Consider the following 24,114-nt stretch of genomic DNA (forward strand, 5'->3'; position numbering starts at 1 on the left):
AGAACTCGGACGATACCCAACATCTCATCACGGCATCATGCTCCCTTCCTGAAGGAGCTGCAGAGCAAACCTCTAGAATATCGGATAACAGTGTAGATTAGGGGCTGTGAATTACTCTCCTAAATTTTTATAACATGTAATAGGTTAACAGATCATTAAGAGAATATTAATAGTATAGTAGTACCCAATTCTACCCAGTGATAAAAAAAAGATGTTCAGTAAAAAAACGCATTGTTCTCAAATTTAAACGTTGTATTGATCGGCAAGTTAGTTTTAATAGCTTGTGTGTTGTGTATGTATTTCTAAAGTGTCATTTGCAACCCTAAAACTGATACCGTGACTACACGATTTTGGTAAACTCACCATGCCCTTTAAAGAAAACTGGTACAACGGGCTCAAGAGCTTCCATGGCACGCTGGGGTCGAGAGGTCATGCTGGAGGCAATGTGAGAATCACTGGAGACAGTATTGCTGTTTTGTTTTCCCTGGTCAAGAAAATGTTAATCGAAATCTGTTTTTCTTCTGTGTCTCTGTTCTAGGATTCTTGATGACAATCGCATCTCCCAGATCCCGAGTCAGCTCTTCAAAGGGCTGCAGTCTCTTTTCTTTCTGTGAGTCATGACCGAGCACACACTCCCCTCTCCTTCCCATCAGAACTAAGGAGATGGATTGTCTAGATCCTTTTTCCTTTTTCTGACTCGGAGGTCACAAGCTGGTGCTGTAGTTGTTTAGTGGAATCATCCCTAATGAAACAAGATCCAAGGAAATATCCTGAAAGCAGGTTAAGAAAAATGGTAAAAAAATATTTACTTAGATTTAAAGCATATGGCTGATTTAATACATGGCTGTGTGTCTGAGAAAATCCATCTATCCATTCATTTTCCGGTCCCTTCTCCCAGCCTTTTGTTTTCATTTTTGCACAACTAAAACGACCTGTAATTATCAAGTAGAGGCACAGCCTGGATTCCAGCCAGTCCTTCAGGCGAAATCAGGTGTTGAGGAGTGGAGGTGTCTCTTCCAGACAGGGAAGTAATTCCAGGCGCTGCCGGCATTATGTACTGCCTGATTTACGCAGAATCGACCTCACGTAAACCACTGTCAATTTGTCAAGCACAGTAATGAAAAAAAATCAGATTTGTGTGAATTTTTATGGATTCATATAAATAAGTAGGAACTGCTGATGGCTGCTTAGCACTTCCTTAAATAACTCTGGCTGTTTAACTCACGAGTTTTCATTTTCATTTCGACAGTCTATTTAATCCATTGAGCTGTTTGATTTTATTCATTTTATTACAAAATAAGTAATGTCATTTATATTATGTGAGGTAAACGGTGTGTACAGTACCATAGGATGGGATAAGAAGCTAATACTTTTGAAGTATAAAATAAATGTGAACAAGGCTCAAGCGCAAAATTCAACTTGTGTAAAATTAAAAAAAAATAGAACAGTTTCTACAACCAAACTCTTGCATGAATAGAGGATGGTACTGTATATAAAATATAGGCAACTAGAAGTTACAAACACATACTAGGAGCTGCAGATTCTATGTATAAATTATCTGTCCCCTGCTAGCTTACACCTGGCATGGCAGAGCATGTTCATAACCTAGTAGTCACTAACCTCTACTAATGACCAAGAACATGTTTCATAACAAAACCAATGTTGTTCTCATACAGTATTTACATACAGTATGTTGTTGGTAGACGATTTAATGTTAACGGGCATTTGTATGTACTGCTACTTGTGGTGGACTTTTATCCATTTTTTTTATACATTTATAGTCCAACATGTAGCATCTTCTAAAAAAATGGAAATGAATGCTATGATATAACCAAAGGCACGAAAGGTCAGCACCCCACCCTCCAGGAAGAAAGCAGAGCACGTCTCTATTCTGTAATCAATTCAATTCAATTCAAGGTGCTTTATTAGCATGACCGATGGGTACAATCAGTGTTGCCAAAGCAAATGAAAGTAATGATATTTACATGAAACAAAACAAAAATAGAAGTAAAATAAAATCTACAGACATATTACAGACATTTACAACAAAGACATATTATACAATATTGACATATTCTGTAGGCGGCTGGAGCATTATTGGGAGACAGACTCACTGTTCCTCAGGCTGTGACAGGAGATCACATACTGGGCTGCCAGTTCAACTGAGTTCCCTCCTCCCTCTCCCAGTAGGATTGGGACCCGTTGTGATTCTGGCAGGTGTGGGAACTCTGGGATTAGATTTCTGAATTTAGGGAAGAATGTTTCTCTAATCCCAGAGTATCTGTCACAGTGCAGTAGGAAGTGCACCTCTGTCTCTATTTCTCCCCGCTGGCAGTGGGAGCACAGCCTGTCCTCTCTGGACAGCCAGGTCTGCCTGTGTCGCCCAGTTTCTATGGCCAGGTTGTGGTCACTGAGCCTGTACTTCGTCAGGGTCTGTTTCTGTTTGTTATTTTTTATTTTGGTCAAATATTCAGCTAGTGTGTATTGTCTGTTTAAGGTTCTGTAACATTCCAGTTTATGTTGTGTCTGTGTGTGTGTGTCCCAGTGTGTGAGATATTGCTGTTTGATCTGTGCTGTGATGTGGTTGAGTCTGGGTTGTGGTGCTCTAGCAGTGCTGTCCTGAGGCTGGTTAGTGTCGGTGTGGCTCAGGTCAGTGAGCCTCAGGACCAGCTGGCTCAGGGGGCTCTGTTTTGGGCTCAGCTCTTGGCTCAGCAGGGCTTTGTGGTGGTAGGAATTTTGGTCACTGTTTTTTAGGTGTAGCCAATACTTGAATATTCTTTTCTGTATGTTTATCAATAGTGGGTACTGGCCTAATTCGGCCCTGCACCCGTTGTTAGGAGTTCTTCTCTGCACACGGAGGATGTTTCTACAGATCTCCATGTGCAGAGTTTCTGTGGGGTGTTTGTCCCATTGGGTGTAATCCTGGTCTGTGAGGGGACCCCACACTTCACTGCCGTATAGGGCAATGGGTTGGATTACACTTTCAAGTATTTGGAGCCAGATTCTTGTTGGTGGGTTGATGTTGAAGAGCCTCTTTCTTATTGCGTAGAAAGCCCTGAGTGCCTTCTCCCTCAGTGCCTTCACTGCCAGGTCAAAACTCCCGGAAGAGCTGATGGTGAGACCGAGATATGTGTAGCTGGATGTGTGCTCCAATGTGTTGTTGTTCAGTGTGAATTTGTACCTGTTTCCCTGAGGTCTGGCTTTCTTCTGGAAAACCATAACTCTGGTCTTGTCCAGATTGACTGTCAGTGCCCAGGTCTGACAGTACTGCTCCAGCAGTGCCAGGTTCTGCTGCAGCCCCTGTTCTGTGGGCGACAGCAGGACCAGGTCATCTGCGTAGAGCAGGAACTTGATTTCTGTGTCGTGTAGTGTGAGACCAGGAGCTGCAGACTGCTCCAACATTCCTGCTAATTCGTTGATATAGATATTGAACAGTGTTGGGCTCAGGCTGCAGCCCTGTCTCACCCCGCGGCCTTGGGTGAAGAATTTAGTCCTTTTGTTTCCAATTTTCACTGCACATTTGCTCTCTGAATACATTGATTTAATTATGTCGTACACTTTGCCCCCTATGCCGCTTTGGAGTAGTTTATAAAACAATCTCTCATGCCAAATCGAGTCAAATGCTTTTTTGAAATCGACAAAGCAGGCAAAAATTTTTCCTTTGTGTTTTTGGTGGACGTGTTTGTCTATCAGTGTGTGCAGGGTGTAAATGTGATCAGATGTGCGGTGATCTGGCAAGAAGCCAATCTGACTTTTACTCAGGACATTGTGTTCGGTAAGGAAGGCCAGTATTCGTGTATTCAGGATACTGCAGAATACCTTCCCCAGGTTACTGTTCACACAGATGCCCCGGTAGTTGCTGGGATCGAGTTTATCTCCACTCTTATAGATGGGCGTGATCAGTCCTTGGTTCCAGGCCTCGGGGAAACATCCAGCTGTCATGATGAGATTGAGGAGTTTGAGCAGGGCTTGTTGCAACTTTGGGCTGCTGTGTCTCAGCATCTCATTTATGACACCATCATGGCCACAGGCTTTGCGTGGTCTGAGGGCCTGGAGTTTGTCCAGTAGCTCCTGCTCAGTGATTGGGGAGTCTAAGGGGTTTTGGTTGTCTTTGATAGCCAATTCCAAAATTTTGAGTTTTTCATAAATGGTGTTTTGGTCTGATTGATTTGTATTTGGGAGCTTTTCATACAGATTTTCAAAGTATGTTTGCCAGATTGTTCCATTTTGGATGGCCAATTCTTCTGGAATTCTTCTGTAATCTCTCACAGTGCTCCTAACTCACCAGGAGCTCCTTACAGCAGACACCTACAGTATCAATAGAATTCTTTGCTCTATTTGCCTAACCATTTTGTTTCCTAAAATTAAAGGATCACTGTGCTACCATGAGGTTGATTGTGTTGTTGAAAGTTAATCAGAAGCAGTTCCTGCAGGGCTTGACAAAGGCACTCTTCTTAAGTGAATACGAGAGATAACAAGAGATCTTGTCATGATAAGGAAGTGAAAGCGAGGGATTTGCCCTTTGCATTCATAAGGCAGTTAACGACAATGAGATGTCTGTAGGAGCAATGGGAAGTCATTGAACAAATCTGCTGTTTAACAGTGAAGTACTGAGACTGCATGTACTAGGCCTCCTGCAGGGATAGGGGTGTGTGGATTATGAACGTATCACTTGTTATTCGGTGATCTCTCATCAGGTCCATGGTGAATAATTCATTACGACAGCTTCCTGAGAGCAGACTCTGTGGTGAAACTCAGAATTGTGTTGCAATAATTTTTAGTTGTATGTTAATCCCTAAATCCTAAACTATATTGGGTAGCCACAGCTGCGATGCTTACTAGCTGACTTGCACGTTATGGCAGCCCAACCTTATTAAAATGAGTTCCTGTCTAAAAGAGCATAGTTATGAAGTTTGTTTCTTAATCTGTGGTATAAATATCAAACGCTGTACTGCAGTCTTCAGCATGGCCATTTTTAACCACAATCTCTTTCTCTCAGAGATTTTGACCAAAACCATATCAAGCTGCTGAACTCTTCAATGTCTGAATCTTGTGGCTCTCTGACTGTGCTGTAAGTATTTTAGGGAATCATGAAACCCTTCTGTCTGTGAGGTCTGGTGCTGTATACAGTACCTCGTGCTTTTGTTAATGCATGACCTGTTTTGAGATGAAAACCTTTTGTGTGTTGTTAATATTCGGCTCCAGTAAAAGGTTCTTCTTGACCATCATGTGTTGTTCACTCTGCAAAAGTGTTGTTTTCACACAGGGAAATGATCAAGCATTCAGGTGGTTGAGAAAATCCTTAAGGGAAAAAAATCTCTTTCAAAACACATTTAATGTACTCTCACAGAACGAAAAGGGCTTTGTTTAGATTTCAGAACTCTTCTTTGGGGTAAGGGTGTTTACAACAACGCCGGAGAGAGGAGTTGTGATAAAGCTGCTGTAGAGCGTGTTTATGGACGGAGCCTGAGGTTTCTGTTAAACACTGTCTTAGTGGCATGTTAGTAGTAGTTTGTACTGTATGGCAGCAGACGAAGGCACAGCGCTTCCTCAAAAAGAGCTTTTTCCACATATATTGTATCCCGGTAAAGAATTGTTTTTAAAGAAAAAGCCCATTAGAAAGACGGTTTCAGTATGCAAGATAGTTTTTTTCAGAATAAAGTTCAAATGAGCATCGGTGTATTATTACATAATATTAATTATTATATAAAAATGCCATGACATCTGCCAACAATGACCCCAGGGAGCCTTGGTCATGGTAACAGAATAAGCATGCAGACTGTACTTATCAATAAAAAAAGTTTAAAATACAAACACACCACCTGCACACAAACGTCTGTACTAATGCAAACGTCCGATGACGATCAGTTACCAAACGGTAGTTCGAGTTCAGGATCCAAAAGGTGACAATAAAGACGAGAAGCTGTATTGAACCTGGCACAACGTCCTGTCTGCCCCGGAGGGTGCCCCGGTTCGGATCCAGGTGCACCGGCCTTGCTTTCAGCCTCAAGAGCGCGGCGAGGACAAACAGATGCTCCGGTTCAGAAGACCTCGGTTCACAAAACTGGTTTTCCTAAAATCATTTGATATGTGAACGCGCGCAACCAATAAGTAAAAATTAATAATAATTGCTCACACACATATAGTGTTTTTCTGGACACTCCACTCAAAGCACTTTACAGGTAATGGGAATCCCCTCCACCACCACCTGTGTGCAGCACCACCTGACTGATACGACGGCAGCCATAGTGAGCACAGTACGCTCACCACACAAGTAATACATAACTGAATATTTACAACAGCCTGTTGCGACGATGGGATAGTACAACACGCTGTACAATCCGTCTCTCTCCTCTCGTTTCATGCCGGCCGCTCCCTGGGCAGGGGAGGGTCCCGGCGCTCCAGCCTCTCCGCCTTCTCGGGTTTCCTCCAATCACGGCGGAGCCTCGCCCGAAACCACGCCCCACCCGCAGACCAAGGGGCGTTGCGTCTGAATGGAGCCGAGCGCTCCGGAGCTCCACCTATCCCACAACTCCCCCGAGCGAGGGAGGCCGGACAAATCAGCCGGGACCACGCCCCCCTCATGAATAATAAACAGGGTGAAAGGCTGAGGGTGAAAGGGCGGGCAGAGTCACGTGACGAGGTGAAACACGTGTGTGTCTGTCTCTGCGCGGAGTTGGGGGCAGCGAGTAGTAGGGAATTCTGTGGTGGTTGTGTTCAGTAAGGAAAACGAAATGCCGAAGGCTAAGAAGTCTAGTAGGAGAAAAAAGTTCGATTACACGCAGAACCGGAAAAAACTGAAGCTCAAATTCAAGAAAGCTGCGGCTCCCAGGATCGAGTGGTAAGCGGCTCAGGGGACGCGAATGTGCGGAGATGAGTGAGATGGGCAGACCGGTCTGATCGCCGAGTGTTACCCCAGTAGCTGCGAAAGAAGACGGCCGAATATTTGTATTTTTATAGTTTTTTTTGGGGGGGTGCTGATTTGTTTGCTGGTGTTTGCTCAGATTTGTCGCCTTGGTTCACCGAGTAATTGTGTGTCTTTATCCAGCGCGCAGATCCGGAATGCCTGGGATGACAAGAAGTCGGTGACACAGAACCTGAAAGAAATGGGTCTGGCTTTTGACCCGAACCGGTCCCTCCCGATCCAGAAAGCGAAGGTGTGTGAAACGGTTATGGTGGTAAAAGTCGGTAGAGCCCATTTTTTCCCCACACGTAGGCAACGGATCTCTGTCCCTCCGCAGCACGCAGCTCACACAACCACACAAGCATGCCATGTTAACCGGTAGCTGTGATGTGGAGATAACGCAGCCACAACACAAGGGCACGCATAAAAACTGTGAGCCGACTCCGCCTTGTCCATCTTTGTAAATACAGTTAGAAGACCTAGCCTGTATACCAGGGATAAGAGCTTCAGGAAACGGAGACTGGAGTTTCGTTGTTTATCGAGGGGGGGGGGGGGGGGGCTCTGTGTGTTTACCTGTTCTGACACAGTGATGGTCTTCTGCTATAGACGTTATTTCTGTTGTAGGTGACTGCAGTGGAGGCAGGCGTTTCGGAAGCACACAGTGCAACGGTGAAGAAACCTTATGTGCTAAATGGTAAGAAAGAACCTGTGCTGTCTGGTTTTTAACTGAGTACTTTTCACGCGATCTTTTGGATAAAGGATTTTTTTCCTGATCAAGATATACAAGCGATGTTTTGGAAAATAAACTCAAATATTACGTTTGTTCTCCGTCACGTGGACTTCAAGGTTAGCCTTGAAGTCTGGTAGAATTGATTCATTGCTTTTTTAAAACAGAAAATTGTTTTGAAGATCGCATTGCTCTTTTGAAAGAGCTCGCTGGGAAGTCTTTCTTTGCCCTTACGGATGCAGTTTATTTTTCTGAGTGGCCTGTCAGATCCAGGTTGGGTTTCAAAGCAGCTGGTCAAGTGTGCTTTCTTTTCCAGTTGTATTTCTGATAAAACCTTGTGACAGCCGGCCGCACTGAGGAGAGGCAGTGTGACGTCTTCTCTGATAGAGAGCCACTTACCATTAAATTCAAGCCCCACGGGTTGTGGTGGGAGGAGGGTGGATTTGGGATCAGACGCCATTCAAAAATAGATGGACTTCTTTTAAGCAAAGAATTGCACGCAACGTTCTTACCACAGAGCCTGCTTAAAGCCATTCAGGGGGCGGAACAAGATTACAGCAGCATCTTTTCACGCCCTGTATGTTTAAATATTTATAAACGAGGGGTGTCTGCGGTTCACCCAGCGTGCAGTAGTTCTGCCTCGGGAGTCTGGGAACCCTCAGCTGTGAGGAGACGTAAACTGTCAGTGGTAGATGCGTAGCTAGAGAGCCTTGTGATGTTGAGAACTGATTTGGGAATTTGATGGAAGAAAATGCATTTCATGTTGCATGGTTTTAGCATTTGAAGTTTCCCTTTGTTTTGAGGTTAATGCTGATTAATTAACATTAATGATTAATTAGCATTAATGACTTTGTTCTTGCTCCAGAATTGGCAGCAGAGGCCAGCCTGCCTTCGAAGAACACAAGAACGCTGTCCAGCGACATGATCGAGTATGTACAGTACATGATACAGCAGCACAATGACAACTATAAGGTAAGACTCCTCCCGAAGTAGATTTCAGTGCCCGTTCTTCCAAGCACTGGGTTTGATTACACCCGTCAGCAATAGGGCTGTCTTCTTGCAGCATGGAAACCAGCTTAAAGACTTAATTGATCTTCAATTTGTGTTTTAAGTCATGCTTAGATGCAGGAAACAAAGATTTACTTATTGGAATGGGCCTTTCTGGGAAGCGAATAAAGCTGAGAAGATGATCAGTTCTTCAGCTCTTTGTAGGGAGCTTATCCGATTGAAACTGTGGGCTAATCTGATTTGGCACGACAGGAAAGAATTCTGTCAGATGTACAGGTATATTTTAGGTTTCGTTTGGTTTCATTTGATCATGCCAAAACAGCAGGTCACACGAAGAGGACTTGTTTCCACTTGAGTGCATCATTGGAGTAGCGTAGGTAATACACAGGGGGCCCAGCTGTGCAGGCTCCATAGCGCCAGTCCGGCTCACAGGCTCTGGCCTGGCACTGGCTGGGCTGAAAAGCACAGGTCCCGAGGGGCTGTTCTATTCCGATCTGACTTCGTTTTGGTTTCCATCTTACAGGAAATGGCAAAGGATGAAAAGAACTACTACCAGGACACCCCCAAGCAGATCAAGAGGAAGGTGGAGCTGTACAGACGGTACCACCCGGAGGAGTACGCTGCCTTCATGGACTCCCTGAGCGACCGGAAGTGACCTCCTGCTTCTGGCACCTGGAAGGGCAGAGCTCTGCCACAGAGCGATATTGCAGATGGACAGAGACGCGCCGCGCTGAACTACACCTCTGCTCTTTTAAAGCCAAGATATTGTAAGTGTAGATGATGGGAAGCTGTTTCTTTGAGGTTGTGGTTTCCTCCAGTCAGGACACATACACCTCCTGTTTGCTTTCAGCATTTTTAATTTGTTTTTCAGTTTTCTTGGTGCACATTTTTAGTGCATAGCCCAAAATAAAATACCACAAATCTCTGAAATATTAGCCAGTACACACTATTTGTAAAAGAGAACATATATTATTGCATTTATAAAATAAAATGGAAAAATTAAAAAACATTATGTACATTGTGCATGTTAAGCCAGTCTTGTGTTTTTTCCTGTGAGGTCAAAAATATAGTACATTCACTGCTGTTAACAGTTGCATACAGAAAGATAAACCAATGTTTATATTTTTGCTTAAATATGTGCAAAACACGTGATTACAAAACTAAAATAACACCTCTGAATGTCATGATTTGTAATGTATAATTGTCACGCCCTTTCTAGTGAAATAATATAAGCACAAAATATTGCCAGAAATGTTAAGATTTATCCACTCACACAAATGAAAAGAACTTTTACAGCTTGAACATTAAATTTACAAACATTGACATTGTAAACTATCTTCCATTGCGAGCTCTCCTGCTTATTGAAAAGAGAAGAGGAATACAGCAAATGCAGTCTTCCATTAGACATTAATATTGACTAGTTGAAGCAGGACAGCAATGTGTTTGCTGTAATAAACAGCCGTGCCACGGTGTTATACTATGTAGTTATACGATCTGCTTTCCGTGCAGCAACACATGAAGTGAATTTTTCAATATAAATGATTCATTTGCAGGACATCCTACAACACTGCATGGCGGTTTCCATGCTTGAATACAACAATCCACCCATTTCCTGTCTGCTTCTTCCAATTCAGGGTTGCAGGGGAGCCAGGGCCTATCCTGGCCGGCAGCATCGCAGGGCAGACACACACTCACAGCAGGGCAATCTTCCCCAGAAGCCAATTAACCCACCCGCATGTCTTCGGCCTGTGGGAGGAAACCCACATGAACGTGGGGAGAACATGCAAACTCAGATACAAAGTTAGTCACAATTCCAGGTCTGGAATTGAACACCAGGCCTCAGTTCTGTGAGGCAGCTATGCTAGACACTCCGCCACCCCCTTTATTTCAATCTTTTAGAAACCCTGGATAAAGGTAACGTCCACCCCAGATCATGAGGCCAGTGCTCTCTGTAGCGTTAGAGATCATGTAACCCCCCCCAGTCCATCACAGGGACCGCCTCCACCAATGTTGGTCCTTACTTATCCAGTAACTGGGGGGCACTAGCGTGCTGCGAGACCTCTCCCTGGATCAACACACTGGAGAAAAAATAAGAAGAATGCAAACTGGAGAGGAACTGGCGTGTTGATATTCCAGTGACTTCTTTCAGTAGCAGCTTGGATGAGAAGCAGACTGTAGTTCTGGAAACACAATTAGTGCTTGTACACAATTTGGAATTCCTAAAAGGTGCAACTTGCACAGAGTTTGCATGTGCAAATTGGAACATGAAAGCACAACAGCTTTCATGTTAAATAGTATATATTCTTTTCCCATTGCATATTGGACCCTGAAGTCCCTAATATTGCATGATATATAGTAAAATATAACCTTTTAAATAATGGAAGTAAAAAAAACATGACAAATGTAATAAAAGCTTTAAGTAAAAAAAACGTCTATGCACCAACAAGTGATTGCTCTTATCAAAAGCTACAGTGTTTAACAACTCAAGAAGAGTGTTATTAGACTGGGAGAATTGGTAACCAGCATCCGAGCTCCATCTGCAAGGCACCACCTGAGTAAATAATAATAATAATAATAATAATAATAATAATAATAATAAAATAATAATAACTGCTTACACTTATATAGCGCTTTTCTGGACACTCCACTCAAAGCGCTTTACAGGTAATGGGGATCCCCTCCACCACCACCAGTGTGCAGCCCCACCTGGAGTAAACTGGGAGACACTGGATGATAACCCATTCCACAGGTATACACAGAGAGAAAATCGAGCCAGTTGTGTTTCTTGGTTATCTCCACTGTGCCTCACTTGTGAATGACAGAAACTCTGTCATTCCAATTACAGTGTCCAAGTAGCAAAAGTTAGTAGAACTGGTAACTTCTATTCTTAGAGAAGCCAGTTCATGTGTTAGTGTTCCTAGCTACAGGAGTTTGTTTCTAGTCCCTCAAAGACTATTGATTGATGTGATGCTTTAAATCCATCTTATGTGAAATGTGATGTTTTTAAAGCATTCTTTATGAAAAATATCTGCATTAAATGGCCCCATGTGAAAATGGTGTCTGTAGTTTCACTCTTGCCAAACCATAATGCCTTTAAGACGAGCCTCCACTATTGCCAGGACCAGTCCAAGATGCTACCCATAATTTAAAGAAGCAAGAGTTCTTAATTGTCCTCTGAAGAAGAAAAAAATAGGAACTTGGAGACGAGTCGTGCCATCGAGCCTCTCTCGCGGCGCCGAGCCCTCAGAGGGGGGAGACCAGCTGCAGGAGCAGCTCCCGCAGGGCCTGCAGGCTGCTGGGGGTGTCCGGCCCGTCCGCGGCCAGCTGGACGGCCAGGAGGAAGGAGCGCCTCTCGTCTCCCACGGTGTCCAGGGCGAGGGCGTCGTGCAGCTGCGACACGCTGAGCGCCTTGGGCTGGTCCTGGGGAGAGCAGGGACAGGCCAGGGCCACGTCACTCCGGGAGCCCAGCGGCTCGTTCATAGAAACCGTCAGCACTGACGATACTTTGCAAACCGCAGTGACAGGTAAATGTACAGTTACTTGTAAAACCTCCAATTTACATTGCAAAACAGTTCCCAAGTTCCAGGGATGCACAGAGCCATGTTCTGCGATTCAGAACGAGGCAACACAACATTGTAGGCAAGCAGGCTGGTGAATCCATCTCTTTTAAATCCAATAGAAATAGATACTGTACATTAAAAGGTATGGAAATTTAAAATGAGGAGCTCTGGCATTAAGAGAGACTACAACTATGACTGAATATCATGTAAAAACATGTATAGACACATCTGTGCCTCGTAGCTTGAGCCCTCACATCATCCAGAGCCTGGTGCAGAATCTCGTATTCCTAGCCTACGTGGGGATGTGTGAGTGGTAGCTTCTATCCCACAGTGGGTACAGTGCTGAAGGATATTCTGAAACTTCCCTGATCGACTTATCCACCAGACAGCGCTCATCACAGCGTGCCTCTAACAGTGGCTCACCTGCTTGTTTCCCAGGACCACTAGTGGCAGCTGGGAGTCGGCCCTCAAGAGGCGATGGAGCTCCTCTTTGGCAAGAGGCAGCCTGTCTCGGTCCGCAGAGTCCACCACGTAGACCAGGACGTGCACTCTCCGCAGGTACTCAACCCAGTAGGACCGCAGGTTCTCACAGCCTCCGACTACAGGGGCACAAAGCAGAGCTCAGACCCCGAATCACTCCCAGGACACTGAACACAGCAGAGCTCAGTCACTGACTCGCTCCCGGGACACTGAACACAGCAGAGCTCAGTCACTGACTCGCTCCCGGGACACTGAACACAGCAGAGCTCAGTCACTGACTCGCTCCTGGGACACTGAACACAGCAGAGCTCAGTCACTGACTCGCTCCCGGGACACTGAACACAGCAGAGCTCAGTCACTGACTCAAAAAAAACCACACGCCAGCATGCGGTCAACAGAGAAGAAAAGCATCAGGCTGATTTGCAAGCAGTTGTGCCGTGATGTATAAAGCCACAATTTCAGACTCCTCCAGCGTGTGCTTAAAGCAGGACAGTGGTGTAAGTAGCTGTGAGACCTCCAGGAGTTCTCTCCTCCCTCCTTGCCCGGCACCAGGCCGGGAGCCTACTCACTCTCCAGGAAGTCCAGCTGGCAGGCTGGCGTGTTCAGGCTCATGAAGTTGAAACCCCTTGTTGGGCCACAGCCTCTTTTCATCCCTTCTCCCGACAGGCCCTGCAGCACGCTGCTTTTCCCAGCTCCGTCCAGGCCCAGGACAAGCACCTGCCTCTCCTGGTGCTCCTGCTCCTCCTGCAGAGCCGCCAAGAACAGACCGAAAGAGATGGTCAACACTGCACGCCACTCCAGGGCTTTTACGACTATTTCACCTGCATCTGGCTGATCCTTTATCCAAAACCACTCCCATTTGCACTCACTGATACAGCTTGATATCTACTGGAACAGTGCGGGTAAAATACTGTACCTCACTCAAGGGTGCAACAGCAGTATCTCACCTGCGAGTCGAAGACACAACCTTCCAGTTACAAGTCAGGGGTCGTGGTCCTGACCACTGATCCACATGGTGAGCCAGATTTAAGCTGCTCGTTTGACAGAATGATACTCTTCCTTCTGAACCAGACATTCCAAACTAGTAAGGCAGCAGCACACATCTGACAGGTGAGGGTAACTGTGGTTTGGATGATCAGTGAAGACCCCACGGGACGGGCTGAAAAAGCAGGGGCGCTAACCTTGATTCTCTGCCAAAACTCAAAACTTCTTCACTCTTCCCAACCCCAAACCTCCCCCTGCTCTGTCAGCTGATGAGATGTTTTTCATTTCTTCAAACTAATGTTGTCCTATAGCTGCTTTGTTATCTCAACCAGGAGATAGCAGGCTCGTGTTGAAACCAGTAAACATCTTTAAGTTCAGCGATATTAAAACTAGATGTAGTCTAACATGTTTTGCAGCAGAACATAGAAGTTTTATGACGACCCCACTGAATATTCATGTAATCCGGTTACAAGAAAAGAAACACACTTGGTAACACTTTGACTACACATATCAGTCAATGCAAATGTAATCAAAATAAGTTAACAAGCTTCAAACATTCAGATTGGCTTGAATAAGACCCTGCAGCTCATAGCACCTGAAAATACACACGATGTTGTTCCAAGAAGGTCATTTCAGTTTTTTCAAAAAGGTTTATTTTCTTCTAAAATGCATTTTCCAGACATTTTGACAGTCAGGAAGAGATAATAGTAAAGAGCAATATCTACTGGTAGTGGTCTCCACGACTGACCATCGATATGCTTCTCTGGCTTTTACTCAAGCTGGGCCCGCAATTACTTAATTGAACCAATTACTGTCTTTATTGATTATTACAGGTTTTTTAGCCACTGACGAGAAGAGTCTTTACTTGCACTCGAAGGACTGAGTGTCTTCTGGAGGTTCAAGATCCCCTGCAGTTTATAAATTTTTTTTTTTATTTTTTAATTGTTGTTTGTTATAGATTGTTGACCTATGAAGCACGCATGCCCAGACCACATCAGCCTCCCAAGCAGACGGATTTGTTTTTCTCTATAGTCTATGGAGTAATTTAAAACGGCCAATTAAACATTTGAGTTGGCAACCACATGTATCCCATGGCATAATAAATCTTCAGTTACAGCCCGACAAGTGGGCGAGTGTTCAGACAATCCGTCCTCTCTTCAGCTCTGTCTCACGCAGACATTTTAATGCCACTTATCCAGTGCTGAATTCCTCCTGGGGGCTCAGACTCCGTGCTGGAGTGCTGGAAGGGGGTTCTTTATTATTCCTTGGTGTATTTGGTTTGGGATTCGTGTTTTGCACCGCTACAACCACAGTAAAGCAGGGGTTCTCAACCCTGATTCTGGGGGAACCCTTGTCTCCTGGTATTTGTTCCAGCTGAGCTCTGAATCTCGGGGTAATTGATTCTGTTTTTCTACACGGGGCAGATTTAGTAAATAATTAAAAGCTTTGAGAGGGATTTGCGATCGGTGTCAATCCTGTACTCTCTGAGTTCCCGAACACCCTTTATAAAACAATGGCTGTATTCACTGAAGGAACATCTGATACGTTGTCATTCTCACCTGTGTCTGTTCATCCTCAGCTATCATTATGAGCTGTCTGGTCAAGAATAAGGGTGAGCAAGCTGAGGAGAGACTGCTTACAGTGAAGCATGCTGAGATTTCTGACACAAAGCACTTGCGGAATATTTCTGAAACTCAGAACTGAGAGCAGAAATGTTACACAGAAGTGCAAAGCAGCAAGCAGATCAATGAAGCCATCAACTGGCGCTACAGGTGTAGAGCTCAGCTGGAATGAACACAAGCAGACACAGGGCTGTGAAGCACTGCTCTTCTAAATCACGGCTCGAGATTTCCGAGTTGAGTTGCCTGCACTAAAATGACCAAAGCATTTGAGACGGTGTGTATTTTAGTCAAGTTAGTATTGTGCATTTAAATTGCCATTGTTTATAACGGTCTTGAAAGCATTTCCCTGCCAGTTCTGTTTTCAAGGTGAAGTTGTGTTAATATGTCATGTGTCTGGCCTGGTTTGTTTTACTTCAAATAACAGTAACTGGCACTTCTCATTTGGCTGGACAGAAAGCGTGATTAAAGGAATATGGCATTTAATCAATTTTAGATATATTTTAAACAAAAAAGTAAAGTGTTTTTCAATTGCAGTTCCTACAGATTTAATGGGAACAATTCTGGCTCTGCTAGGGTCCAATAGCTCGACGTAAAAAAGTGATCTGGTACTCTTCAAGAATCAATACTTCATTTTTCTCAAACAGACCTAAGGCAAACTGTAGTCGTTATTCAACAAAATTCATTCATCTCTGGCTGTTCGACACCAATCAATGACCATACGTCTACTTTAGTGTTAATAAAGACGTCTTCTTGTTATTGTATCTGTGGAGCAGTATCATCGTGTCCGACAACTAGTTCACAAGCGATTTAGGAAGAGAGCAGAACCACAAAATCACAACTGAAAAGGCAATTGTGTTGGCGAAGTGCGTGGAAAGGCGCTCTTGTGACTTCACGCTGTAAGATAATGAAATATATATATATACGGTAGGGTGAAGCATTTTTATGGACGTTTTATGAATCTCTCCTCGAAGCAGCTCCGACAGGTTGGTGTTCCTGACCACAGTACCCAGTCACCTAGAATTCAATCAAAATACATTTTTTTAAACGAAGCCTTTCCGAGTTCTTCTCCACTGCGTTCGTATTTGAAGCTACACCTCTGTGGCCGGTATGTCTACGCAAACCCCTTTCCAGCCGTGCTGTCTGTGCAGAGGGCAGAGAGCAGACCCGTGTCCTGCCCATCGCCTGACCAGGGCACGTCGTTTCCTTTCCCCTTCTCCGGTCTTTTCCAGGCAGCCTGCTTGTGACCGGCGCCGAAATCAGGAAGTGAATTCCCTTAGCGGCGTTTTCAGAAGTAAAACCTTTGTAACACGCGAGAGCAATGCACACACACGCACGCAAGCGTGCAGAAGAGCAATAAACGGAGCGTCCTGGGTCGAGGACAAAACAAGGCTTTCGGGACAGCAGGGTAGCACCGGGCTTTCACTCAAGCGAGACATTTAGGGATCTGGTTTGGACAACACGCCTTAAAACGACAGCCGTGTCTTACCGGGATGTGACTGCTAGCATTATGGCCAAAGAGTGACTATAGCTCCAGGACAGTAGGACAGTACCCCAATGTGTTTTGCTACCCCACGTCTGTGCATGCACCTGCCTCTCTCTGGTGACAGCACATGCAGCAGCTGGATGTCACGGCAGAACAGACGGGAGATCAAAACTGAAACGACACGTCACGACGTTATCTAGATCCTTTAAAAAACGCGACAAACGCTTAGGGCTACGAGTTCGCCCACGTAGCCGGGCGGGCGGGACCCACAGACCCCAGACCCCAGCAGAGCCACGGTGGGGGAGGAAGAGGAGGAGGGGGACGGGATGCGACGCCTTTTCCTTTTTCGCGAGGGCTCACCTCTCGGATCCTGTAGTAGTCCATCTCCGGGGACCAGACGCGCCTGCGGTAGAAATAGTTCCAGGCGATGAACAGCGCGGAGCCCAGAGCCGCCACCGCGGCCGTCAGGGCGATGGAGATGCGCCTGAGCAGCACCATGTCTCCGCGGCGCGACGCTGCAACACGCGCGGCATGAGCCGACAGGCCAGCAGGCTGGGTGACCGGTGTTTTTAAAAAAAAAAGGAGAGAGAAAGAAGAAAAATCAGCACATCAGCCGAGACACGTGACCGAGATAAAAAACTGCTCGCCCAGCACACGCCCGTCCTATCGCCGCCTCATAGGCGAGCGACACACGCTGACGACACTTGAAAGGGAGTGACCTGCCTGCCAACTGGCTGAAGTTTCGCACAGGAATAATAATAATAATAAAAAAATCTTGTTAGTCCAGCGTGGTCCTCCTGAATCCAGAGCGAGTGTAGCCCATTAAGGACCTACCCTCTTATTAACCGGCGGTTTCAGATCTCCTGGGTTCGGGTATATTAGGGTTTCAGGTTTGCCGCATGAATGAATGTTAGACACTAGAATGCGAGTCTCTTCCTAATTTTGAGTTCTCCCCCTCCAGCGTTTCACTGTGCAAAGGCAGTGCTTCGGGAAATACTCGCAAACATACGACGTTTTGCGTTGCGGTAACTAGCAAGGCAAAATCGTGCGCTATTTTTAGTTTTTAGCTTAATGGTAAAGAACTATTTCTGAAACGATTTGTTTTCTTTTTTTTTATTTAATTGAGGACGGCTGCCCGAAGGTTAAAGCTGAAACAAGTCCTCTCCCATCGGCCGGCCGGCCAGTCCGGTCTGAGATCTCAGCCGAGGGCCTTCGACGCTGGCGTGACATTTTCTCCAGGCGACGTTGGTGTGGAAAAACGCGTTGGGAGTCGACCACCTCTACACCCTGACCAAGACTCTACAGACTCTTTGGTTGCAAATCATTCCAACACTACACACCAGGCTGCTTTCCAAGCGCCAGTTCACCAGCGCGCCAGCACCAGGCACAGATCAATACTGCTCAACAATTTATCGATGTCACTTATTTCCCCTGCACTGACAGGGGCAGAAAGACGCCCATTAGCGAACTGGGGGGCAGCAGAGAAGACACACAGTGGTCAGCGCAATCGATTTATATAACCTGTTATTGAATTTTACTAACTAGGGCGAAGCTAAAGGGAATCGAGCAGCCGACCACACCAGGAGACAACAACACCGTTTTCTACGAACTCAGTCCGTTCTACCGTTCTATATACTTTTATAAGACCATATAAAAACCGCTCACCGCATCCATGCAACGAGTCTATATGACTTCGGGACCAATTTCGGTAATAAGGCGAATTTCTATTTAAAGGACGGATGTTCATAAGTACAACAATTGGAATTATTCTTCATTATTATCATTACTATAACGAATGAAATATTTTGAGGTTTCCCCCCCCCCAAGACAAAGATTGCTTTCAGGAAGTAGGTACAGCCGATAGATGGTGCTGTTTAATTATTATTAATTAACCTGATTAACGCTTTCGCTGCGAGAGGTTTACACCGACACCAGTTAAACGGCTGGGGCGGACTTGAACAAGCCGCTCACAGCTCCTTACTTCAAAGGATTTGAACCCACGACCTTGCAGGCCGAACATCTTTCTTTGAGGAGCCTCTGCGCAATACAGCCACCTGAGAGCTCGCATTAACAGCTGAGCGCAATACAGCTATGGTGACATGGTAAAGCCTAACAGTGCAAATAATTGTCACGTATTCGTGCTCTGTTATTGTGGGAATCTTAAATTGTTTTCTAAACGAGTGCTGCGTTACTATGTGTCCGAAAAAAAGTACCCATTCTGTCAATCCATTTTCAATAACCGCTTACTCCAATAGGTCACTCATTCGTTAGATCTAGTAAATGCTGTCCAGCACAGGGCTGTGGTTACTCATTTATAAAGAGTGGTAAATGTTCTATATTAAACAACTCTTATGTGTCAGTTATTATTCGGCTGTTTACTGAACTCTTCTTAGCAAATACAACTGGACCGTGGGCGTCAGGTCCTATATTGTAAACGAGCAGTTTCACAGTTACAGCACAGCTACCGCATATCCATTGACAGATACGGATAGTTCCACGACAGCAACAGATGTCTGAGAAAATCCACAGATGGAAAAAAAACTAATCAATTTCTCTTCCGACAAAATCAATACGATGTGTGTGCTGATTTCAAGAAACCCGTGTTTTTGTTAACAAGGTATCGTTAAGAAGTCGTTGTTTTTATAATAGGTTATCACTGTACTGTTCAGATGAAATTAAAATGTAACCAACATCGACGTTTGAACACGAAGTGTTGTGGAATTGAGCTTTTTAAAGGTTGATAAGTGTTTGTGGCAACAAAGTGACTTTGTATTTTGTGATCCGCAGGTGTGTACATATTTATTCACCAAGCAATATTGTAACTTCAGGCGTATTGGTGTCAGCGCATGAATTTCGCAATGGGTCGCAAATTGTAGTCACGCAGCTGAAGAAGGCGCAGCGACATTGCGTTTCTGCTTTCTGCTGTTCAGTCTGAAACTAACCTCTCTACTTCCTCTTTTGCATCTCCCTCACGGTCACAGATCTGTGCATACACTCCGCGGCTTATTCGTTGATGCGAATTTCAGCTCAAACATCACTTTCATATTCGGACGTGAGGCCCAGTGATCGGGTCTCCGGGATGTTATGGGATCAGGTGCCGGACAGGGCGCTGGAGTTGTTGTTGCTGTATCCTCTAGCTAGACATTTCGCCCAGTTATCCCCATTTTGCACGTACAACATATACGTCCAGAAGTACATCGCTTTGCATAAATGTGTAATCAGATTAAATGGGAAAAAAACCCATTTATGCCAACTACACATTATTTCTCAAATTCCCTTCCTTCCTTGGACTGTTTGAAATTGCACGATTACACGCCCTTAAAGTGACCACGGAAAGTTATGATTAAGCGATGACCGTCGATTTCGTGGCATTATTTATTTTTCAGCAGAGTTATTCGGACGGTTTGACTAACACCTTAAACTTGTCGTCGGTATACCCGTTTGCACCCTGATTATATTCCAGGTTTAATCGCCGCTTCTGCAGAACAGAGATTATAAAGGCGTTATAAACAATAAGATCCCAGTGGACTCACAAACATTTTACAATAATGAGACATTTTTCATTCATTCATTATTACCTCACCAAAAAAAAAAAGGTCCCAATGACAAGGCATCCCCAGCAGCTGTTATACGCGTACCCTTATCTTTCCATGATTACGGCGCACATTAACTAGCTACATCTTTTAGTGTTATTACGGTAATCACCTGGATGACGTAACCCTACCCGCAGCATCACGACAGTAAGAACCAGTACACAGGGAGGCAGGGACACTGGCCCTTTAAGAAAAACATTTTTTTTTTCTCTCGTGTGCGTGTGTATTTTTTAAAAACAGAAGTCGACAATAAAGCTAACTGACGAAAGCGCGTTGTCGGCGAAAGAGTGGAGCTGTTGGACCGGGCACAGACGGGCAGGAAAGCCGGGCGATGCCCATCTGGAAAGCGCTCTGAATTTGCGGCGTGGAGGGGGGGGGGGGAATATGGTGGCCACGGCAAACTAGAGGCAGGTTTTGGACAACATCGAAGCCAAGCCGCGGAGGTCGCACCGGGCAGCGATGGAGTGGCGGCGAGCGCCGGGGCTGCGCCGGGGGGCTGGGGGCTGCGCCGGGCGCCTGTGCCGGGACGAGTGAGCTCTCCGGCGGGGGAGGCTGTCCGCGCCGGGGTAGCCGAGGCGCATGGAGTGAAACGTGGGTCCCGCACCGAGGGGAGAGTGCCGTCGGACGAAGTACTCCCGGCCGAGGCGATGCTGGATAATTCGCCCGACAGGTTTTGAATTGTTGACGGGAATCGGGAGCGGAGGAAGACCCCCCTCGTCCCCCGCCTCAACCCACCCACCCGGACCCCCGCCGTGTTGGGGGGCACAAGATAAACATCTTGATTTTTCTCTTTTCTCCCCTGCTGTTGGGTTAGCCGTCGCTTATTTTCGTTAGTTTCTACCTGCGTTTGGAGAACTCGTATCGGGGGTGGAAGGAAGGAGGGAAGGGGGGAGAGAGATCGTTCGTGAAATTAACAGAAAGAAAGGAAAAGGCGCATCAATACGGATTATTACTTGTTGGAACCCTAACTTTTTTTAAAAAAAAGTGTTGACAGGTCGCTTGCTTCACCTGTTACATCGGGAGGAGGAGGGGGGGGCCGTTCACATTGCTGTCTGGACCCGTGTGCTGTGTCGATTCCTCTCAGGTGTACCTTTTAACGGCATTTTGTTTTTGACACACACACACACACAAAAAACCCCCCCACAAAAAAAGGCATCCAGAACAAAATTACATGGAGACTCGCCTGACATGCCGAGGAAGGAGTTACCATTGCCGCAGGGTTGGGAAGAAGCCCGGGATTTTGACGGGAGGGTCTATTACATCGACCACATCAATAAAACGACGAGCTGGATCGACCCCAGAGACAGGTAGAGATCGGGCGGGGGGGGATCCACAGCACCTGCGTGTGAGGAAACCCGGGAGACAAAGTTTCCTTTCTTCCGCTTGTGCGCGGCTACATTACCTGCTACTCATAAGCCACCGCTCCGCTTAGGAAGTTCAGTGGCTTTGGCGCTGCGGATCCTGCAATTGCCGCCTCACAGCGAGGGAAAAGGACTTGGGATTTTAGAGGGCTAGCTAGGGTTTCCGACGTTAAAATCCGTCTGTGGGTCTCTCTTTGTCTATACCCACCCCTTTCTGCTTTCTCCTCTCTCTGGTGATTTTATACCTGACCCGCAGCACGCCAGTTATTATTATTTTTTAATGTTCTCAAGAGCAGATCAAGTGTTTCAATGAAACGCAGATAACACTCGTATACAAAAAAGGTTGCACAGAGCGCTTGGTACTGAATTGTCGAGTCGTTTCTCCCTGACGAACGAGGCAGAGTTTCGAGAGTCACAGTGAGGATGAGTCGGACGTGCAGCATCGTCTTTCTCGTTTGTACAAACGTGAGCATTGGAAAGCAGGTGAAGTCGGGGCGGAAGAACAAGTCCTTGCTTTCCATCCTAAAGTGAAAATGAGGATGGCACGGCGCTATTGCATTAGTGGAGGGAAGGAGGGGAGTTTTAAATTTAAAGTCATGTTTTAAAATGATTAAAATCCTAACGTTTGCTCCAGTATCAGGACAAGCAATTAAGGGAATTATAGAAGCTTTGAATGAGCAAATGCTTTCGAGTGGAAATGATTTAAGGTGACTTTGTTATCGTTTAATCCAAAGGTTTTCCATTAGCTCTGTGGCAGATATGTTCCAAAATAAAAATAAATGCCATTAATTTGTAAAGAAGGCACGAATAACAGAAATTTGGTCATTTGGAGAATTTTGTAGGGGCCTTAATGAGCTGAACTAATGAAATCAATTGATGAAGCGGACGATATAATCAACTTTATATTGTTTTTTTATTTAAAAAGCCCAATAATTCAAAGTTAATGAACTTGTGTCTCGACTTGACATTTTCTAGAATGTGTTGCGCTCCATAAAGCCTGGCAAGAGACGTGCTTAAAATTAGAACTTTATCTCATGAAACACACTGTAAGAAAATTATTTTAGCTCTAGTTGGTGGTTTATTTTAGTCTCGTCCACAACGAGTTGTTGTCCGTTTTATGATTGTTGCCCTGCACGAGGGGTCGCGCATCCGGGTCCTCGGGCCCCGGCACAGCGAGAGCTACACGTCACGGTATTACCTGTCAGGTCTGAAAATAAAAACATACTGTAGTGCTGTGTTTTGTTAGCAAGTAAACGTAAGATAAGTTGTAAACATACAAAGGGACAACTAAAAGCACAGGGGATGTATTCAGTATGAAACATTGTCTCCCTTTGTCTTTAACAACAACAACAACAACAACAACAACACAAAACAATATTTTAAATCCGTAATTCTTCTAAGATGACTAACACATTCCAGGTTTCACTGGCGTAGTACAAGATCCCCCACAGAAATGCCGCCCTGGTCTGAACTTACACCTAAATCAAAAGAGGTGCGCTTGTGCTTTTATTGCTACTCAAGCCACGTTTTTGAAATTCTGAGAGTGCCGGACGCCGATCCGAGACTGGGTTTTATTGCCCGGTGGAATGCAAGAGGTCAGCCTGGTCTCTAGGATACGGGAAGGGCAGAAGCGTAAACACGCACCCGGAGCCGCATTCCTAGAATGCATTTCAAAGAGGAGGGGGGGGCGGACGGAAGACACGGTTGCGCTGAGCTGAAATTAAGTGCTTAGGTACACAGCCATTAACCGCCATTATCAGACACTCCCCACGAGCAGAGCTGAAGCGCAGGACGTACTAGTGGGCCAGGCCCTGCTGAGGAGATGGATTGCGATGTGTACACTAATACAGAGATCAAACATAACAAAGGTTAGGGACTGAGGAGGCCATCCACCACATCACAAGTCATTTGGTCTTCAGCTCCTGATCGACCCCAGGGTTTTCTCAAAAGAACTCCGAGCATCGACTTCAGCCACGGGGCTGGGTAGATTGTTTCTCACGCCCAGGACCCTCCGTGTAAAAGACTGTCTCCTGTCCTGCTCCCAGGACCTCATCCAGCTGCTTCTTGAAGGAAGCCAGTGGACACGCTTCAACCGCACGGTTCAGTTGGTGATGGGTGCACTGTGTGACCAGAGCAAATAATATTGGGTTTGCCCCCCCTGTAACGCAGTTCAGAGAGAGGCTCTGTGCACTTCGCCTTCAGGCGCCTGTGCAGGAATTGTGCGGTCAAGACAAAGGGACAGGTGACCTGGTACCCAAGGAGGATCCGAATCGTTAGCGATGGAGCCGACGTCTGGGTGTAGCACTATCCCAGGCTGCTCTTTTGGTGTTTGAGTTGTGGGCTTGTGAGAAGGGAGAAGTGGGGTTTACCTGCTTGCCTGGCTTGAGATGTA

The 24,114-nt window shown here is 45.6% G+C and overlaps 3 protein-coding genes across 5 annotated transcripts in view; 2 read left to right on the forward strand and 1 right to left on the reverse strand.

Annotated features, from left to right (window-relative positions):
- The first annotated feature begins 6,623 nt into the window (after window positions 1–6,623).
- Window positions 6,624–9,662, forward strand: nop16 (NOP16 nucleolar protein homolog (yeast)). The gene is made up of 5 exons (XM_088931700.1): window positions 6,624–6,841; window positions 7,049–7,157; window positions 7,529–7,598; window positions 8,497–8,603; window positions 9,163–9,662. Exons 1-5 carry the CDS (start codon window positions 6,735–6,737, stop codon window positions 9,292–9,294), a joined length of 525 nt encoding a protein of 174 aa, XP_088787826.1. The 5' UTR covers window positions 6,624–6,734; the 3' UTR covers window positions 9,295–9,662.
- arl10 (ARF like GTPase 10) lies at window positions 9,479–17,427 on the reverse strand. Its single transcript, XM_088931699.1, has 4 exons — window positions 17,129–17,427; window positions 13,249–13,423; window positions 12,623–12,798; window positions 9,479–12,059 (listed from the first exon to the last, which is right to left on the reverse strand). Exons 1-4 carry the CDS (start codon window positions 17,264–17,266, stop codon window positions 11,883–11,885), a joined length of 666 nt encoding a protein of 221 aa, XP_088787825.1. The 5' UTR covers window positions 17,267–17,427; the 3' UTR covers window positions 9,479–11,882.
- Window positions 17,428–20,530: 3,103 nt separating this feature from the next.
- wwc1 (WW and C2 domain containing 1) overlaps window positions 20,531–24,114 on the forward strand; it is a 39,129-nt gene continuing 35,545 nt past the window's right edge. For all 3 annotated transcript variants that reach the window (XM_088932503.1, XM_088932504.1, XM_088932505.1), the window contains exon 1: window positions 20,531–21,668. In XM_088932503.1, the coding sequence (XP_088788629.1) occupies window positions 21,550–21,668 (119 nt within the window). In that variant the 5' untranslated portion in view covers window positions 20,531–21,549. The remainder of the gene's footprint in view (window positions 21,669–24,114) is intronic.

The sequence above is a fragment of the Atractosteus spatula genome, chromosome 14 (genome assembly GCF_055471065.1).
Source record: "Atractosteus spatula isolate fAtrSpa1 chromosome 14, fAtrSpa1.hap1, whole genome shotgun sequence".
Taxonomy (NCBI): Eukaryota; Metazoa; Chordata; class Actinopteri; order Semionotiformes; family Lepisosteidae; genus Atractosteus; species Atractosteus spatula.

Bases quoted from the DNA above. Each gene is read 5' to 3' on its own strand.
- nop16 (XM_088931700.1), top strand. From the start codon at position 6,735: ATGCCGAAGGCTAAGAAGTCTAGTAGGAGAAAAAAGTTCGATTACACG. The intron at 7,158-7,528 runs GTGTGTGAAACG...TTTCTGTTGTAG, and splicing joins TCCCGATCCAGAAAGCGAAG to GTGACTGCAGTGGAGGCAGG. The intron at 8,604-9,162 runs GTAAGACTCCTC...TCCATCTTACAG, and splicing joins AGCACAATGACAACTATAAG to GAAATGGCAAAGGATGAAAA.
- arl10 (XM_088931699.1), bottom strand. From the start codon at position 17,266: ATGGTGCTGCTCAGGCGCATCTCCATCGCCCTGACGGCCGCGGTGGCG. The intron at 12,799-13,248 runs GTGAGTAGGCTC...GTGCCCCTGTAG, and splicing joins CCAGCTGGACTTCCTGGAGA to TCGGAGGCTGTGAGAACCTG. The intron at 12,060-12,622 runs GTGAGCCACTGT...TGCTCTCCCCAG, and splicing joins TGGTCCTGGGAAACAAGCAG to GACCAGCCCAAGGCGCTCAG.